Source organism: Euprymna scolopes, chromosome 7 (assembly GCF_053919585.1).
Source record: "Euprymna scolopes isolate OS-2025 chromosome 7, ASM5391958v1, whole genome shotgun sequence".
Taxonomy (NCBI): domain Eukaryota; kingdom Metazoa; phylum Mollusca; class Cephalopoda; order Sepiida; family Sepiolidae; genus Euprymna; species Euprymna scolopes.
Genome location: NC_136488.1, coordinates 25,253,571 through 25,274,882, shown reverse-complemented (window position 1 = coordinate 25,274,882; position 21,312 = coordinate 25,253,571). Strand labels below are relative to the sequence as shown.

The 21,312-nt window shown below is 30.9% G+C and overlaps 1 protein-coding gene across 2 annotated transcripts in view; it reads right to left on the bottom strand.

The window, feature by feature from the left end:
* Positions 1 to 21,312, bottom strand: part of LOC145279655 (uncharacterized) — a 466,377-nt gene that overhangs the window by 56,176 nt on the left and 388,889 nt on the right. Inside the window, exons 33-37 of one of the 2 annotated variants that reach the window (XM_080130890.1) lie at positions 20,702 to 20,805; positions 19,216 to 19,340; positions 13,458 to 13,513; positions 3,889 to 4,036; positions 647 to 705 (exon numbers count right to left, since the gene is read on the bottom strand). In XM_080130890.1, the coding sequence (XP_079987016.1) occupies positions 647 to 705; positions 3,889 to 4,036; positions 13,458 to 13,513; positions 19,216 to 19,340; positions 20,702 to 20,805 (492 nt within the window). Of the gene's footprint in view, positions 1 to 646; positions 706 to 3,888; positions 4,037 to 8,182; positions 8,364 to 13,457; positions 13,514 to 19,215; positions 19,341 to 20,701; positions 20,806 to 21,312 lie in introns of those variants that run through there. The other variant, XM_080130891.1, reaches the window with a different exon arrangement.

Genomic DNA, 21,312 nt, shown 5'->3' with positions numbered 1-21,312 from the left:
ACCAGTACTAGATGGGTGACCATTTGGGACTTCCAGTTGCTGTATGTGCTCACCGCTTATCTCAACATTGTTTCCAATCGTCCTGAACTTTTCCTTGCCACTGGACTCAAGCATTGCCGATTCAGGAGAGGTGTGGTTGGGGATTGTGCAACCCTTGTCACACAATTACATGTGCAGCTGCCCTTATAGGGAGTATCCTTTGCCTTGCGAGACTGAACGGAGTCATGGAACTCAAACAACTGTACATTAAAGTAATTAATGTTTTCTTAGACATCATGTTTTCTTTTATGTACAGCTTGTCTAAAACTAACCTAGAACACAGCTAAAATTTTTCTAATAGCGTCTAACTAAAATATGAATCTGTGTGTGAGTTATCCCTATAACTAATCTTTCTCTCTGTGTACTCTTAGATTCTCTCTCTCTCCCCCCCTCTCTCTCTCCCCCTTCTCTGTATTTGTAATCTCTTCTAGCTCATCCATGGCATGAACTCTGTTGTATTTCGCCACTTTAAATAAACCCTTCCCCATTCAACCACAAAAATAGAGTTGATCTTAAAATGTAGTCTTATCAACAATCTTCACCAAGTATAAAAAAATACACACAAAAATAAAATAATTTAAAAAGAAAATATGATTCATAAACTTACGTATTGTTCATGTTTTTCGCATATGTGAAAGAAGGTTGAAGAATATCTTGCATGTATTCCTGAAAATATACAGAATAATAAATATACATTATATATATGTTAATTTATTTTATATATAAAATTAAGTGGTTCGAGTTTTCAAAGTTACGCCTACATAGCAATGCGTCTGATAAATCGATATTTGATTCTGATGAGAATTTTCTTTTTTTTTTTTTCTTCTGCTATGTTCTTTACTTGATTATAATAGATTTCATGTTAGTGCCTCTCTGGAAATACTAATGCCGGTTAGAAATAATGATAAACTGGAGAATCTAACAAATCGATATTTGATTCTAACGAGATTTCTTTTTCTTCTGTTACATTCTTTACTTGGATATAATATATTTCACTTCAGCGTCTTTCTGAAATACTTTTTTCTGGTTATGAATAATGATAAACCGGAGACATTTTTTTCTTTAACTTAACCAAATGACACCCTTTATAAAAATTCTCTTTTGCCGTTTTCACCCACGATCAATTATAAAACAGATTCCTAACTCGATCGTAAGTAGACTCAGCAATAACTGAAGCGATGAAAATGTATTTAACAGGTCAATCAATATTTACGAAACAGCTCTACAAATAGTGGATACAAAAATATTGATACCAAATATAAGCCACAAAACACGAATAACTATATTAAAATTAAAATAAAAGAAAAAGAAATATAATCTGGTATATGGCGCTATACAATCAAATGTTAAAAACAAAACTTGGAAAGAAATTTCTAGATCTCACCAAAAAGCACCTCCCCGTAACCAATCCTTACACAAAATTTACAATAAAAATAACCTAAAGTTATCATACAGTTTCTGCGAGATTTTAGAGATGATAATTATAACAAAATATTAAATAAAAGCAATGAAAACAACACCAAAATAAACAATAAAAAAAGTGGACACCATGACAAAAATAAAACTAACACAAAGGACACATATGTAACTAATAGAAATAATAATAATAATAATAATAATAATAATAATAATAATAATAATAATAATAATAAACCAACTCCGGACAATAAATGCAACTGCAGATCCCGCACACTTTGCCCACTTCAAAATAAATGTCTAACCAAAAGCATAGTTTATCAGGCCACAATATTTGCGAAAGAAACTCGGAATAATAAGAAATATTATGTAGGTATGACTTCTTTAGATTTCAACACCCGATATTATGACTACAAAAGTACATTCAAAACTAAAAATACACCAAATGAAAACAACTCTAGCAAACAAATACTGGGAACTCAAAGAAAGTGGACGTTTGCCGGTAGTCGAATGGAAAATGGTTAGACAAGCAAACACACGTAGAGACCTAGACGATCCATGTAGATTATGCCTTCACGAAAAATTTGCTATCCTATATTTTTAAGAGCCCCAAGATCTATTAAACTGTAGAAGAGAACTAGCGAACAACTGTGTTCACAGAGGAAACTTTACTCTAGGATAGCGATACAAAATAACTTTAAAATTAACAATAACAATAGAAAATAAATAAATAAAATAAACATAGATATACATAAATTATCACACATACACACACACATACACACACACACACACACACATATATATATATATATATATATAAACTAACATGAAAAACATTTAGCCTAGTTTAAAATAGGTCAGAATGCTAGATATCTATGCTCCTCGCTAAAATAGCACACGCAAAGCGAGTGGTGAACCAGAGGTCAACCGGACTTTTATCCTGTAAGTGCCTGCTCATTGGCTGATTAGGAAGGATGCGGTGAAAACTAGAAAGCTAACTAAAATCTCAATGTGCTTGTATAAAAACGTGAAACTACCACAACTCCTCGCATAAGAATGAATCCTAGCTTGATTGAAAAGCAGAATATTCTGTGTAGCTTAATTGCCATATATATTTTCTAACTTACTACCTACCTCTACCTACGTATTGAGCACTGTTGAAGTAAATACTTAAAGTTTACACATAAATTTATACTTTTGTATATTAATTTATGTGATTAAATGAAGTAGTCATATATATATATATATATATATATATATATATATATATATATATATATAGCATTTCTCCTAGCAAACACCCGGAATATCTTAGCACTAAGTGAAGTGAAATTAACCTACACTCCTCCATCCCCTCTAATCACTTTAACATGCCTTAATATCTCCCACTTTGCCGTAAGGACTCAGACAAACACATGCACGGACTTGGAGTCTATATTCGAAACACCCTCCCCTTGATTAGAGAATAAAAACTAGAATCAGACGACCAGGCTTAGAGCAACCCCCCCCTCACCAAGCCTTTAGCAGACATAGGAAAAAAATGCGCTACACACAAACACACACACATTTTCGCTTTTATATCATAGAAGACAACAGACGCCACCCAGAGGAAATAATTCGGAACCAGTTTCTAAAAAAATCGATGTCAGTAATAATAGTTAAAAATCAATTAAATTAAATATATTATCAATATAAATCAACTTTAAATAAATATCTTAAATAGAACATTTAAAACAATTCTCTCACTATAAACGGTAACTAACATACAGCTATTTAGTAAAATCGATTTTCCTTAATGTAATATGCAAATGAGGTTGCCTCTTGAGCGTATATTTTGCAAGAATCATACTATATATAGAAATAAATGAAATAGGAAATGGTCATTTTGTATATATTAATCAAATTGTGAATAAACATGCATACAAATAAACAAACAAACAGACAGGAATACGAATTTATGTATATATAGATATGTATATTATATCACAAGGAAGATGTATCGTTTTGCTGAAACATTGTTTTCTAGTAAATAGGTTTAGGATATCAAAGATCGGTAGTAATGCGTTTTTTTTTCTCTCTGTGTACCTACAACTAAGTGAAATTTCCATGAGCAAAGTTTTTTTCCTAATCACAATACCACAGAGTTGCTTCCCATTTTCAAGTCCAATGTAAAGAAATACTTGTTTAGTCATCTTCTCAAATAGTCAGTTTCTGACAAGTTACAACCATTATTATGAATCCTCTCAGTGTTTTTACCTGTAAAACTCAATAATCCTTATCCTCAAGTGATTTTTTTGTAAAAATAAATAAATAAATAAATAAATAAATAAATAACTAAATAATAATAATAATAATAATAATAATAATAATAATAATAATAATAATACATAATTATATTTAGAACTGCCAATAGAAATTTGTGTTGCTTACCTCAAAGCATCCATAATTTGATGTGCCATGAAGCATATTTCTGACATGCGTGATTTGATTGGCTGCAGCAGTCATTGGTACGTTATCACGCTCGTATTTAAGATAATTTAGAGTATCCAGTGGAATTTTGTCATCCAGCATTTCAGCCCTACAAAAAAATCCAACACTTTATATCATGAAAATATTTGAATAACTCTTACAAATAATTCATTAATGTTGCATCCCTCTGCTTGTTCTACAAGTATTTTAGTGGTGAATCCTCTGACGAACTGCAATCACTTGTGCCCCCATGACGTGAGCACCATCGACAACCCCGACAGGCTGCTAAATCCCACCCCCACACTGTAGAGATCCCTAGATGTAAAAGATCTTTCTACTCCAATAGTTTCTTTCCCAGAACCGCTAGACTTTGGAATTCCATTCCAGGTCCCTGCTTCCCCAACAGTACTGACGTGCAGAAGTTCAAGTGTAACGTGAACCGACATCTTGCTGCCCAAATCCCTACATAGTACCCCAGTAGTTGTGGCCCCTGATAGTAGCCCCCTACACCAAAGTGGCAATTTGCCTTGTTTGGGGTGAAAATGTAATAATAAAAAAAAAAAATTTCATTACTATGATCTCTTACATACACTAATAATATAACGACATTTGTTCTGTCTGTCTGTGTGTCACAATTATTTTGAGTGTTTCTTTGTTATAATAGCAGAAAACACAGATTCTGTGAACAAAGCTTCTTTCCTAGAACTACCGGCCTGTGGAACATTATTCCACTGGTCTGCTTCCAGGCAGGCTACAATATGATAGCTTTCAAGTCCAATATAAACAAGTTCTTGTTGAACCGTCCTCATAAATAATCCAAATTCTACCCAATCTACACCATTAACGATTACTGCACTACCACCTTATATTCATTAACACTTATTCTTGAGTGGCCTTTGGGCCTTGATAAGTGCTGACTTCTTTGTAAAAAATCGAAAATTGAATCAAGTAAAACCAATTCAATTGTCATGTCACAGTAATGAACATATCCAAAAATTATGCAAAACGATAAGGTAGAAAATTAATTATTAACGAAAGCAGTTTTTGAAGACAATTAGTGAAAATTGAGTTTTGTAAAGTTGGCCTAGGATTTTCAAAATTTTCAGAAAATAATTACCTCCTTTATTACGATTCGAACTGTCGGATTTCTTTCTTTCTTTCTTTCTTTTTTTTTTTTTTTTAGAAAAACTCAATTTTCGCTGATTGTTTGATTGAAATTTCTCTTTAATCCTCTACTTGGATATTGATCCGACTACTCTAGTATTTCTTAATTACTCTGTAAGCATTTGCTGTACAGTTGTAACATAGTCATCTTTTGCTCTCTAATGGACCCAACACGTTGTATGTAGCCTCAGTTACAAAGAAAAATGATAATGTTGACACAACTTATCTCGGTGAATTTATTTTGTCACTTGACATAAGCAAAACAGCTACTCGCTGTCAATACAGGGTACCAGAAGACGCATCCGTAATACCCACTGGTACAGTGATCAGTTTTACAAAGTTCAATTTCTGGAAGTGAGAGTATGAGAGAGAACAGATTTTCTTATTCACCGAATGTTACTAGCAAACTTGCTAGAGGTAGTTTCTGTTTCCTTCCTTTTCTTCTCCTTCTCCCCTTTTCTGTCTCTTTGCTCCACTTCCACTCTTTTATCAATATATCAATATTCATCCCTATATATATATATATATATATATATATATATATATATATATATATATATATATATATATATATGTCTGTGACGTCATACTTATGCCCCACTCTCAAATGCTAACGCAACTGTTACACAGTCTTAAATCTTTGCAAGTGCTGATATACTCCTTGCTTCTTTGAAAATGTTCGAACCAAGGGAAAGAGCTTGCCCTTATTAGGATATAAAGTATAATGCTACTACTACTACTACTACTACTACTACTAATAATAATAATAATAATAATAATAATAATAATAATAATAATCTGTTGGTTCCTTCCTAAGTTAGTTCGTAGGTTACATTTTGAAAAAAGCCAAACAGTTTTTGAAGGCCAAACTGGTTAAAAAAAATGGCTAAATTCACTAAATTTGGATTTAAGAAAGCCAATCTGGCAAACCTGGACAAGAATATGAGAATATTTTTGCATCTCAACATGTTTCTAAAACAGTTTGCTGAAATAAATACTGAAAATCTAGACAATATAATTCATATCATAATATTATGTGTATATACATGAAATAATAACAATATATATGTGTACCAAGTAAATATGCAGTTTCAATTTGATAAAATCTAAGTACAAATAACAATTTTTATGTAACATTATTGAAGAAATGAAATACAAAAAAACGTCTGTGAATAATAATAATCGGATGAGTAGCTTTCATGTGGTACCACCTGAGCTAAATTCATCAACCAAAAGTACAGACAATGTTAGACATAGTTTTAATATTTCTTCATCGATGGTGAATTAATCGCATATTTGTTTTGAGATGCAACATTTTTAGGTGAAAGTGATAAAATTTGATGTACATTCCTACAATTTAATTTTCTTTACATATCAATACTTGGTATTCAAAAATAACAAATACATGTATAGAAGATACTAAAACAAAAAGTGAGTTCCCTTTAACAAACTAGAAAACGTCTTACATCGGCCATTATTGGTACACATCCTCAATTACTTGTGCTTAGAGCATTGTTGCTAGATCTAGGCTGGTGCATCACACACACACACACACACACACACACACACACACACACACACACACACACACACACACACACACACACACACACACACACATATATGATTATCAAAATGGATAAAATCCGACCATATGAAATTTAAAATGGAGGCGGAGTAACATAGAGGCTTGACGTTGCGGCCATCTTATGCAGGCTTTCTCAAGAGGGATTTTTTTTTTTTTTTTTTACATAGGCATCACCACATTATCAAGGCCAAGAGGCCACTCAAGGATAAGGGTTAAAGAGTGTACAGTAGAAATTGGACAATATAGTAATCATTAGTAATGAAAATTTGGTAAATTTGATAACTTATATGGAACGGCTCATCAAGAACTTATTTACGTTAGACTTGAAGACAACCATATTGTAGTCAGCCGGAAAGCAGGAAAACGGAAGATAATTCCACAGGCGTGCAGTTCTAAGAAAGAAGCTTTGTTCATGGAATCTACGTTTAGGTTTAGGCACAGATAAAGAGTGGGGGGAATTATTGATAGTGTTTACAGCTAGACGAGTGTTTCTTGTGAAAGTTTGGCGAGGCGGGACCATAGATTGAAGCTCAGTCGAACACTTTCCATGAAAATAACGATACATCAGAGACAAACACGCAACATCTCTTCTGTGAGATAGAGGTTGCAAGGAAGAGAAAAGGACATCTCCTACGAGGCTACGAAGTCTATTTTGAACTCTATCAAGGCAGGCCAAGTCCTTTCTAGCAGCTCCTGCCCAGATGTGGCAACAGTATTCCATCCTTGGACGTACTTGGCTCTTATATAGATAGAGAATTGCATCAGCAGTGAGATATCTACCAGATCGATAGAAGGAATCCCACCATTTTATGGTCATTGAGAAAGCCTGCATAAGACGGGCGAAACATCGAGCCTCTAGGTGTCTCCGTCTCCATTTTAAATTCACACACACACACACACACACACACACACACACACACACACACACACACACACACACACACACACACACACACACATGGCATAATCACGTTAATACACCGATCTTCTCAGATCACCGAAGTAAAGCAACGTTGAACCTGGTTAGTACCAGATGGATGAGCATTAAGGAATTCACGGCACTATATGTGCTCTCCGCCTATCTCAGCATTGTTTCCAGTCGTCCTGAACCTCCGTTTGCCACTGGTATTTACAATGCTGAATCAGCAAAGGTGTGGTTGAAAATTGTGCAACTCTTGCTACAAAATTCCATGTGCAAGCACTCTTACAGGGAATATTCGTTGTCTGTCAAGACTGAAGGAAGCTACCATATATATATATATATATATATATATATATATATGTATATATATATATATATATATATATATATGATGAGAATATAAGAAAATAGTATTCCGACGATATATATATATATATATATATATATATATATATATATATTTATATAGCTTATGTATGTATCAATCTTTTTCTATCTCTGTTTCATATCTAGATGTAAGTTTCATACCTAACTAGCTATATTATATCTGTTTCACATTTATATCTTTTCATATTGGTCTATTTGTTTTATATTCATTAATTATCTATAGTAATGCCAAAGAATCCATAATTTGATGTGCCATGAAGCATATTTCTGACATGCGTGATTTGATTGGCTGCAGCAGTCATTGGTACGTTATCACGCTCGTATTTAAGATAATTTAGAGTATCCAGTGGAATTTTGTCATCCAGCATTTCAGCCCTACAAAAAAATCCAACACTTTATATCATGAAAATATTTGAATAACTCTTACAAATAATTCATTAATGTTGCATCCCTCTACCTGTTCTACAAGTATTTTAGTGGTGAATCCTCTGACGAACTGCAATCACTTGTGCCCCCATGACGTGAGCACCGTCGACAAACCCGACAGGCTGCTAAATCCCACCCTCACACTATAGAGATCCCTAGATGTAAAAGATCTTTCTACTCCAATAGTTTCTTCCCCAGAACCGCTAGACTTTGGAATTCCATTCCAGGTCCCTGCTTCCCAAACAGTACTGACGTGCAGAAGTTCAAGTGTAACGTGAACCGACATCTTGCTGCCCAAATCCCTACATAGTACCCCAGTAGTTGTGGCCTCTGATAGTAGCCCCCTACACCAAAGTGGCAATTTGCCTTGTTTGGGGTGAAAATGTAATAATAAAAAAAAAAAAATTCATTACTATGATCTCTTACATACACTAATAATATAACGACATTTGTTCTGTCTGTCTGTGTGTCACAATTATTTTGAGTGTTTCTTTGTTATAATAGCAGAAAACACAGATTCTGTGAACAAAGCTTCTTTCCTAGAACTACCGGCCTGTGGAACATTATTCCACTGGTCTGCTTCCAGGCAGGCTACAATATGATAGCTTTCAAGTCCAATATAAACAAGTTCTTGTTGAACCGTCCTCATAAATAATCCAAATTCTATCCAATCTACACCATTAACGATTACTGCACTATCACCTTATATTCATTAACACTTATACTTGAGTGGCCTTTGCGCCTTGATAAGTGCTGACTTCCTTGTAAAAGATCGAAAATTGAATCAAGTAAAACCAATTGAATTGTCATGTAACAGTAATGAAAATATCCAAAAATTATGCAAAACGATAAGGTAGAAAATTAATTATTAACGAAAGCAGTTTTTGAAGACAATTAGTGAAAATTGAGTTTTGTAAAGTTGGCCTAGGATTTTCAAAATTTTCAGAAAATAATTTTCTTTATTACGATTCGAACTGTCGGATTTCTTTCTTTTTTTTTTTTTTTTAGAAAAACTCAATTTTCGCTGATTGTTTGATTGAAATTTCTCTTTAATCCTCTACTTGGATATTGATCCGACCACGCTAGTGTTTCTTAATTACTCTGTAAGCATTTGCTGTACAGTTGTAACATAGTCATTTTTTGCTCTCTAATGGACCCAACACGTTGTATGTAGCCTCAGTTACAAAGAAAAATGATAATGTTGACACAACTTATCTCGGTGAATTTATTTTGTCACTTGACATAAGCAAAACAGCTACTCGCTGCCAATACAGGGTACCAGAAGACGCATCCGTAATACCCACTGGTACAGTGATCAGTTTTACAAAGTTCAATTTCTGGAAGTGAGAGTATGAGAGAGAACAGATTTTCTTATTCACCAAATGTTATTAGCAAACTTGCTAGAGGTAGTTTCTGTTTCCTTCTTTTCCTTCTCCTTCTCTCCTCTTCTGTCTCTTTGCTCCACTTCCACTCTTTTATCAATATATCAATATTCATCCCTATATATATATATATATATATATATATATATGTCTGTGACGTCATACTTATGCCCCACTCCCAAATGCTAACGCAACTATATTACACAGTCTTAAGTCTCTGCAAGTGCTGATATACTCCTTGCTTCTTTGAACATGTTCGAACCAAGGGAAAGAGCTTGCCCATATTAGGATATAAAGTATAATGTTAATACTACTACTAATACTACTACTACTACTAATAATCTGTTGGTTCCTTCCTAAGTTAGTTCGTAGGTTACATTTTGAAAAAAGCCAAACAGTTTTTGAAGGCCAAACTGATTAAAAAAAAATGGCTAAATTCACTAAATTTGGATTTAAGAAAGCCAATCTGGCAAACCTGGACAAGAATATGAGAATATTTTTGCATCTCAACATGTTTCTAAAACAGTTTGCTGAAATAAATACTGAAAATCTAGACAATATAATTCATATCATAATATTATGTGTATATACATGAAATAACAATATATATTTGTACCAAGTAAATATGCAGTTTCAATTTGATAAAATCTAAGTACAAATAACAATTTTTATGTAAAATTATTGAAGAAATGAAATACAAAAAAACGTCTGTGAATAATAATAATCGGATGAGTAGCTTTCATGTGGTACCACCTGAGCTAAATTCATCAACCAAAAGTACAGACAATGTTAGACATAGTTTTAATATTTCTTCATCGATGGTGAATTAATCGCATATTTGTTTTGAGATGCAACATTTTTAGGTGAAAGTGATAAAATTTGATGTACATTCCTACAATTTAATTTTCTTTACATATCAATACTTGGTATTCAAAAATAACAAATACATGTATAGAAGATACTAAAACAAAAAGTGAGTTCCCTTTAACAAACTAGAAAACGTCTTACATCTGCCATTATTGGTACACATCCTCAATTACTTGTGCTTAGAGCATTGTTGCTAGATCTAGGCTGGTGCATCACACACACACACACACACACACACACACACACACACACACACACACACACACACACACACACACACACACACATATATGATTATCAAAATGGATAAAATCCGACCATATGAAATTTAAAATGGAGGCGGAGTGACATAGAGGCTTGACGTTGCGGCCATCTTATGCAGGCTTTCTCAAGAGGGATTTTTTTTTTTTTTTTTACATAGGCATCACCACATTATCAAGGCCAAGAGGCCACTCAAGGATAAGGGTTAAAGAGTGTACAGTAGAAATTAGACAATATAGTAATCATTAGTAATGAAAATTTGGTAAATTTGATAACTTATATGGAACGGCTCATCAAGAACTTATTTACGTTAGACTTGAAGACAACCACATTGTAGTCAGCCGGAAAGCAGGAAAACGGAAGACAATTCCACAGGCGTGCAGTTCTAAGAAAGAAGCTTTGTTCATGGAATCTACGTTTAGGTTTAGGCACAGATAAAGAGTGGGGGCAATTATTGATAGTGTTTACAGCTAGACGAGTGTTTCTTGTGAAAGTTTCGCGAGGGGAGACCATAGATTGAAGCTCAGTCGAACACTTTCCATGAAAATAACGATACATCAGAGACAAACACGCAACATCTCTTCTGTGAGATAGAGGTTGCAAGGAAGAGAAAAGGACATCTCCTACGAGGCTACGAAGTCTATTTTGAACTCTATCAAGGCAGGCCAAGTCCTTTCTAGCAGCTCCTGCCCAGATGTGGCAACAGTATTCCATCCTTGGACGTACTTGGCTCTTATATAGATAGAGAATAGCATCAGCAGTGAGATATCTACCGGATCGATAGAAAGAATCCCACCATTTTATGGTCATTGAGAAAGCCTGCATAAGACGGGCGAAACATCGAGCCTCTAGGTGTCTCCGTCTCCATTTTAAATTCACACACACACACACACACACACACACACACACACACACACACACACACACACACACACACACACACACACTCGGCATAATCACGTTAATACACTGATCTTCTCAGATCACCGAAGTAAAGCAACGTTGAACCTGGTTAGTACCAGATGGATGAGCATTAAGGAATTCACGGCACTATATGTGCTCTCCGCCTATCTCAGCATTGTTTCCAGTCGTCCTGAACCTCCGTTTGCCACTGGTATTTACAATGCTGAATCAGCAAAGGTGTGGTTGAAAATTGTGCAACTCTTGCTACAAAATTCCATGTGCAAGCACCCTTACAGGGGATATTCGTTGTCTGTCAAGACTGAAGGAAGCTACCATATATATATATATATATATATATATATATATATATATATATATATATATATATATATATATATGATGAAGCTACCATATATATATATATATATATATATATATATATATATATATATATATATATATGATGAGTATATAAGAAAATAGTATTCCGACGGTATATATATATATATATATATATATAGCTTATGTATGTATCAATCTTTTTCTATCTCTGTTTCATATCTAGATGTAAGTTTCATACCTAACTAGCTATATTATATCTGTTTCACATTTATATCTTTTCATATTGGTCTATTTGTTTTATATTCATTAATTATCTATAGTAATGCCTTGAGATACGAATGTACTAAGATACGATTATTTTGAAATGCTACGATACACTGTATCTATAATTACGGCCTAAGAACAATGATTTTTTTGTGATACGATTTCAAAAATCACGTGAGACCAAAAAATTAAGAAAACAAAAACGAAAAACATAAAAAACAAAAGCAAAACGCAAATCAAGAACAAAATATGTATGTGTTTCGTAGGTTAGTCTACGTTGTCTCACCTCTCTCTTCTTCTCTACTTCTCCTAGCTAACCTTCGTTAGCCACTCATCTCTGTCTGCATGGTTAGTTGATTACAATTTTATTTGTTATTTATTTCATTTATACTTTATGTTACATTAATACATAAATATTAAGCATTTAGTAAGCTTATTCAACGTTTGTGTATAATTTTCCCATTTTTTAGTTATCATATCGTGTATGTGTATATGTGTTTGTGGTAGTATTGCCTCTTTCCCTCCCTCCTCTTTGCATGCATCCCGTATGCTAGCACTCACTTAGGCGGTATATTTTATTGTTTTTACTAACATTTATTAGTATATATCACTTACCGTATCATTACTATTGCATTTATATTTCTTTAGTGACTGTTGAATGTAATTTGAGCATAACTTGAGTTTGTTTTGAGTAAATTTCTTCTCCGTGGAACAAACTACTTCTGTGACTTTTAATTCAAATGGGGATAATTATTTTGAGATATGATTTTTTGAGATATGAGTTTTTCGAGATACGATTTTTTTCGAGATACGACAGTGGTTATAGAACGACTTACATTCGTATCTCAAGACATTACTGCATGTGTTTCATACATATTCATATATGTTTCATATTTATCGATTTCTTAAATTTTAATATGAGTCTTAAAGTATATGTATTAAAAAGTGAATCAAATTTTTCAGTAAAAAATATAAAAACTAATAATAATAAGAAATATTGAAGTAACAAAACAAATGAACTTACTCTGCCAAATTCCAAGCATCGTCAATTATTTGCGCCCGGTTTGCAGTGGGAATTTTCTGAAAAAAAAAAGAAATATCAAGCAGAAATGAGTTGTATATCATTTCGCATATAATTATTTTTTCATGCTATTTTTTTTTATATAATTTTGCAAATTATTATTTTGAAAATTATTATACATATATTATTATTATTATTATTATTATTATTATTTAAATATAATTATTTTGCATATTATTTTGTATATTATTATTTTATGTATTATTATTTTGCATATTATTATTCTATGTGATATTATTTTGCATAATTTTACTTTGCATATTATTATTTTGAATATTATTGTGCATATTATTGCGCATATTACTATTTTACATATTATTGTGAACATTTTTATTTTGCACATTTTTATTTTGCATATTTTTATTTTGCACATTTTTATTTTACACATTTTTATTTTGCAATTTTATTTTGCATATTTTTATTTTGCATATTTTTATTTTGCACATTTTTGTTTTGCACATTTTTATTTTGCATATTTTTATTTTGCCTATTTTATTTTGCACATTTTTATTTTGCATATTTTTATTTTGCATATTTTTGTTTTATTTTGCATATTTTTATTTTGAAAATTTTTATTTTGCATATTTTTATTTTGCATATTTTATTTTTCACATTTTTATTTTGCATATTTTTATTGTGACATTTTTATTTTGCATATTTTTATTTTTCACATTTTTATTTTGCACATTTTTATTTTGGATATTTTTATTTTGCACATTTTTATTTTGGATATTTTTATTTTGCACATTTTTATTTTGCATATTTTTATTTTGCACATTTTTATTTTGCACATTTTCATTTTGCACATTTTTATTTTTCATATTTTTATTTTGCATATTTTTATGTTGCATATTTTTATTTTGCATATTTTTATTTTGCACATTTTTATTTTGCATATTTTTATTTTGCATATTTTTGTTTTATTTTGCATATTTTTATTGTGACATTTTTATTTTGCATATTTTTACTTTGCATATTTTATTTTTTACATTTTTATTTTGCATATTTTTATTGTGACATTTTTATTTTGCATATTTTTATTTTGCACATTTTTATTTTGCACATTTTTGTTTTGCATATTTTTATTTTGCACATTTTTATTTTGGATATTTTTATTTTGTACATTTTTATTTTGCATATTTTTATTTTGCATATTTTTATTTTGCATATTTTTGTTTTGTATATTTTTATTTTACAAACTATTTTGCAAATTATTTCGTATTTTATTTAGCATATTATTATTTCACATAATCTTGTGTATTAATGTTTTGTGTATCATTATGTTACATTACATTTCGCATATTATTATCTCACATTTTATAGTGCATATTTTCATTCTGCGTATTATTGCTTTGCATATAACAATTTTACAAATTATTTAAAAAAATCTTGTGCATATTATTATTTTAATAATGTTTCTTTTGAGAAATTGTTAGTTTACATTTTATTTTTTACATATTATGATGTTGCAATTTATTAGTTTGCATTTTATTATTTTGTATATGTTTTTATTTTATATATCATTATTTTACATCCATTTTTTATTTATCTTTATTTTAATTATGTTGTTTTTATTTATTTATAAGTGCATTACAACTAATATGAATCCGTGGCACTTGTTTTAGCAACGTCAATCCAACAATATAGCTTCAACTACCCCCCCCCCATCAATAAAACTCGTATTTTAAATGTTATATGTGAGATGAATTAGCAATTGACTTGTACTATAGGAACCGTTGAAATATATCGCCTATTTTACGGTTGGTCTTTATCCATATTTTAGATAAAATTCATTTCCGGCCATGTTTTACTATAGACGACAGCGAAATGTGGCGCTTCTTAAGCTATATTTGACAAATCAATATTTTAAATGTAGCGTTTTAAGCAAAAATCAATATTACATATTAATTTTCATGTCGAAAATAGAATATTTGCTACCGTAACAGTAGCAAAACCTTGCAAAGTTTATATATGATTATCATTTTATATAATACTATTTTGCATATTATTATTTTTGTTATTTTATTATACATAATAGTTTGCATATTATTGTTTTACATATTTTAATATCATTATTTCATTTATTTTATTATACATATTTTTTGCATATTATTATTCTACATATTTTCATATTATTATTTCATTTATTTTATGATACATATTACTTTGCATGTTATGATTTTGCATATTTTCATATTATTATTTTATTTATTTTATTATACAAATTATTTTGCATATTATTTTTTACATATTCTCTTATTATTTTATTTATTTTATTATCCAAATTATTTTGCATATTGTTATTTTGCTTATTTTCATATCATTATTTTATTTATTTTATTATAATATTGTTTTGCATATTATTATTTTACATATTTTTATATTATTTTACATATTATTTCATTATACATATTTTTTTGCATGTTATTATTTTACATATTTTCATATTGTTGCATTATATATATTATTTTACATATTATTTTATTATACACATTACTTTGCATATTATTATTTCATATATTATTTTTTATTTTTATATGTTATTATTTTCTATATTATTTAGCAAATAATATTTTTACATATTATTTTGCATATCACAATTCTGCAGAATATTTTGCATATTATAATTTTACATATTATTTTATTATACTTCATTTGCACAATATTCATCACAATATTTAGCAAATAATTTTTTTATATGGTTATTTTGCATATTATGGTTCATTATTTTCTATCTTAATGTGCAAATTATTATTTTACATATTATACAACAAAGAATAGGAAGAAAGGATCGCCAATGATGGAAGAGTGCAAAAGTACTTTTAAAAATGTATTAGTTGTAATGACAGCTTTGGAGGCAATGAAAGTAGAGGTTGGCCGTGTCACTTACTCTGTCACTACTGCCATGTGAAATTAATCTGTCACTATTATTTCGCATATTACTATTTTACATATTATTGTGCATATTTTTATTTTGCATATTTTTATTTTGCATATTTTTATTTTGCATATTTTTATTTTACACATTTTTATTTTGCACATTTTTATTTTGCACATTTTTATTTTGCATATTTTTTATTTTTCATATGTCTATTTTGCATATTTTTATTTTACACATTTTTATTTTGCATATTTTTATTTATCATATTTTTATCTTGCATATTTTTATTTTGCACATTTTTATTTTGGATATTTTCATTTTGCACATTTTTATTTTTCATATTTTTATTTTGCACATTTTTATTTTGCATATTTTTATTGTGCACATTTTTATTGTGCACATTTTTATTTTGCATATTTTTATTTTTCACATTTTTATTTTGCATATTTTTATTGTGCACATTTTTATTTTGCACATTTTTATTTTGCATATTTTTATTTTGCATATTCTTATTTTGAATAAAAAATAAAAGTACAAAGATGAAAAAAGAAGAAATATGTATTTCAACAGTGTTCGATTATTCTAAGTTGTTAAAAAGGCTTAATAAATGGATCCTGCCTGAGTTTAAGTAATTAATCTTTGGTTCTAAGCTCGGACATTATTTTCCAAACATCCTAATAATATTATTACATCATTTAATCACAATTATACGATGAGTCAAAAGAAAAACAAATGAATGTACAGAAAATAAAGAATTGCCAACAACTCTGTTATAACAGAAAAAAATCAGTCTCTTTAAACTTATGCAAAACCAATAGTATATAATAAACCTAAAGCCAAATGTCTGACTGTAGTTGAGGGATACTAGAAGGATCCCTTTTCATTAGCTGCTACACTGAGATGTAGAAGAGGACGCCACTCCATTCTTAGGATTACTCCACTTACCCTTGATTCTACCCTGATAATGCTGAATGTTTAACAAAAGAACATCAAATACCACTTTTTAGTATGACTTGAGTGAGGATGGAACCCCAATCTCTCAGCCCATTAGCGAACACTCTTACCATTATGCCAAATGGATCAGTTGAATAGATACAAGCTTAATGTGTCTCTCTCTGTGGATAAGGGTTGGGGGAAAATTCAGAGAAGTTGAACCTGATACGATTTTGTCTGAATCATCAGAAGATTTCTTTTTCAGTTTGGAACATGCTGTCAGAAACCATGTTCAGTCTGCAGACGTCTAAACAGTTCAGGACGGTGCTGGATGCATCATGGTTGCTGATCTTTGGATGATTACACCTTACTTTAGAAGCAGAGGATGAAAGGAGACTCTATTCTGATGTACAACAGCATCAACAGGAATTTATATCCATCTGTCAAGGTGTTTTTCATTCCAGTGCCAACCATGGTCTCCAGTAAAAGATATACCATAGGTGCTTTCATCTCAATGAAGATTTTTCATTCTTTGACGGAGGACAGAACAGATACCACATTTTGAATTATTTATTGTATTGTAGGTGAGTGGCAGAACAACACTACTGTCAAAGGAAAAGTAAGACGTCTCCTTCTGCTAGTGTGTGAGAAACCCTTTGGCAAGGTCGAAACACCACTTCAGCCCATCTGATCAGGGTAACATGAGGTCATGGAGAGCAGGTGGCTGATGTAATAGGAAAGCAATCAGGAATAATTCTGTTCATGGTTTCGTATCTCGTTGTGCTGAGCAGAAGATTCCTTCAGGTATAATGGTCAGGACAATCACCCAGTATGAGGACTGCTCTGACAAAAAGAAACTGCAACTTACTGTCTGTACAATTACGAAGAAAGCTGTGGCAAAATATTAAACACTCTGGAGAAACAGTCGGGTTAGGGTTTTTGAATGATGAGCAACAATGAATTCATGAATGCCTCGAAAGAATGAATGAATTATATTGCATTATTATTGCAAACAAATTTTAGAAATTAGGTACAAAGCTCTAAAAAAGTATGGGGGCGTTGATCTATCCTACTCTTAACCAGATGTATTTTGATTGATTCATCCAAAAACTATTCCTTTCATTCTTTCATCTTATGTCTGTCACTTTCACTTCTGCAGACACCACAATACCACATTTACTCTATGGATTACCATGCCTTTAATATCTTCAATGGTTTAAAATTAAGGGACAACAAATCAACCCAAAACAGAGAAACAGAATAAAATCAAGAACAGGTTCACAAGACTCTCCCAAACATTTTCTAAGTTTAGATCACTTACTGTTTAGCGGTTTATTTAGAATCGAAAAACAAACAGGTTAATCTCTAAATGGGAGTGGGATTAACGTATGAGCAAAAGAAATAAGGATGGAGTAAAGGAGTGAATAATGAACTTCCGAGATAAAAAATATAATTTGAGGAGAGGTTAAGAATAAAAATCAAAGTGGGGAGTGGGAATCTTGGAATATCTCTATTACCTGAAAAATAAAAAAGAGTCATAACTCACTCAACGAGCTTAGAGAATACCTCTTAACCCCAGCCCAAAGGTCGGTTAAGCATGTTAAAAACAAAACAAAACATTTTTTAATGCATTCAGAAAAAGATTAAAAGTAGAGCATGTCCCTGTTTATTTGTCTCCCCACGAGGGCAGAGTTAGACAAAAAGTTGGCTTTTAATATGTGAGGAAAATCCAGCTTCCCCAAACGGGATAATTTGGATTGAATAAAAAATAAAATTGTCCCAGTCTAGAAGGATTTTTTCTTCTTAGAACGAGGACAGAAATGATGAAGTGTAGTATCAGAACAGATACTACATCTTGCTCCTAACCAAATGTATTTATTCTCTTACCTTGTGATTTGTATTCAATATGTGTATCAGCTTATCCCAATTGTCGTTTTCATAATTGACACGATAAAATCCTTTTTGGTAAACATTTCCGATTATCCAATCCGTATCTGCTTTTACTTGGTTCACTAGAAATATTAAAGAAAAGATTTGTAAAAATGTGAGCGAAAAAATGTTCTTGCTGATCTTATTATAAATTAGATTCACTTTCACCAAACCGTGAGCATTTTTGCATTATTTGGATCATTTGGATTACTGTTCTTATGTTGATAATACTTCCAAAACGTTTCAGCCGATGTAACCTCTTACATTCTTCAGGTGTCTCTTGTCAAACTCCAAAATATTTCTGTTGAACTCTGAAATCTGCACGTAATTTCAAACAGAGCTCTATATTTAATTCCATCAGTCATGAACAGGTAGAAGTCGTAAGTAATTCATAATTGTATTCTAAGTATCGTCTGCACTGAGCATTGAACTTTCAACCTGCATAAAAGTGTCACTTACAACTGGATTTTATTATATACTTTATCCGTCACGTCTTTCTATCGGGCCATGGCTGATGGGATGAAAGCATGTTGCCCTTATGTATTAAATAAAAGTTTCTATTTCAAATTCTGTACAAATGCCCGAGTTCAACAGAAAGATTACTGAATTCGACAAGAGACCTGAAGAAGGTTGAAGGTAACATCGGCTGAATTTAAAAATGTAGATATTTTTTTACTTGTAAAACATTTATCAAATTTCCTATAAAATCTTATGAATAATTATATGGAATTTTTTTTTTTTTTTAATTTTAGACCAATTATAGATTCAACATCTCAAGTACTGTTTTTTACTCAAAGATACTTTGTTTTTTGCTGGCGTGAGTGTTAAGTATAGACTTGGTATTCCAGTTATATCTGGTTCAATTTTTCTTTTTTTTTATTAAAAGATAATTTTTTATTTATTTATTTGGTATCATATATACATTCAGTACCGCATTTACATTTGGTTATTTTTTTATTAAAAATTATTATTTAGAATAAGAATTTTACACTTTTTTTTTAATACTAATAAGTCACAACTTACCAAAACCAAAAGTCACTTAGTAAGTGTTAATGAGACATTTAGATGAAGAACAATACCATGAGAGGATTAAAAATGACATACGGAAAGGACAAAATTTGATCACTTAAGAAAATAGCCTAACATACGACCATGTTGTCAATCATAGAGAAGCAGTTATAGGGTAATGTGCTTCATAGGAAGTTCTTGGAAATACACACTGTACATAGAAAATCCGTTTGGTTAAAGGTACACAGTGTTTTACAGTGGTAATTCCTATACCCAAAATACAGAGATTATAAAATATTCAAGGGCAGATAACCTAGTGCAACTATTCATAGTAAGAAATTATCTAGAACCAAAAAATATATGACCCCCACCCCCTAAAAAAAAAATAAAAAATAATACTTTTGAAGGTTAAAAGAAAATTAAAAATTATTTGTACCTTTAATAGTTTTCTTATCTGTCAACAACCATTTTATGTCCCGAGAAGGTACATTAAAGTTAAGATCCTTGCTTGTTGTGTATGTGAAAGGAACTTTCCATATTCTGGAATTATAAGAAAAAAATGATACAATTTAATAAAGTAAATGATACAATGTATTTTTAACAATATTGAAATATGAAATTGTGTATATATATATATTTTTAACAATATTGAAATATGAAATTGTGTATATATATATATATATCTCGTTAGAATTCAAAAGATTGGACGGTTAAAGGCGCGTTTCTCATTTTTATTTACTGTTTAATTTTTAATTTTTCGTTTATATGTGTATATGTACTGTGTGCATGTGTGTATGTGCGTACTTATATGTGTATATATTTAAAACTGACGTGACACCTTCTCATTGGCTATACCTCCTCCTCCTTCTCCTCCTCTTCCTTCCTTCCTTCCTTTTCCATTCCCCTTTTCCCCGTGCATGAAGGATCGGTCGAAAATTATGTACTTGTAAAAAAGGTTTAAAAATTTTTTTTTAATAATATTATTTTGTATTTCTGCACGTCACTAATTGAAAACGAATAAAGAAAATTTATAAGCTTTTATACTTT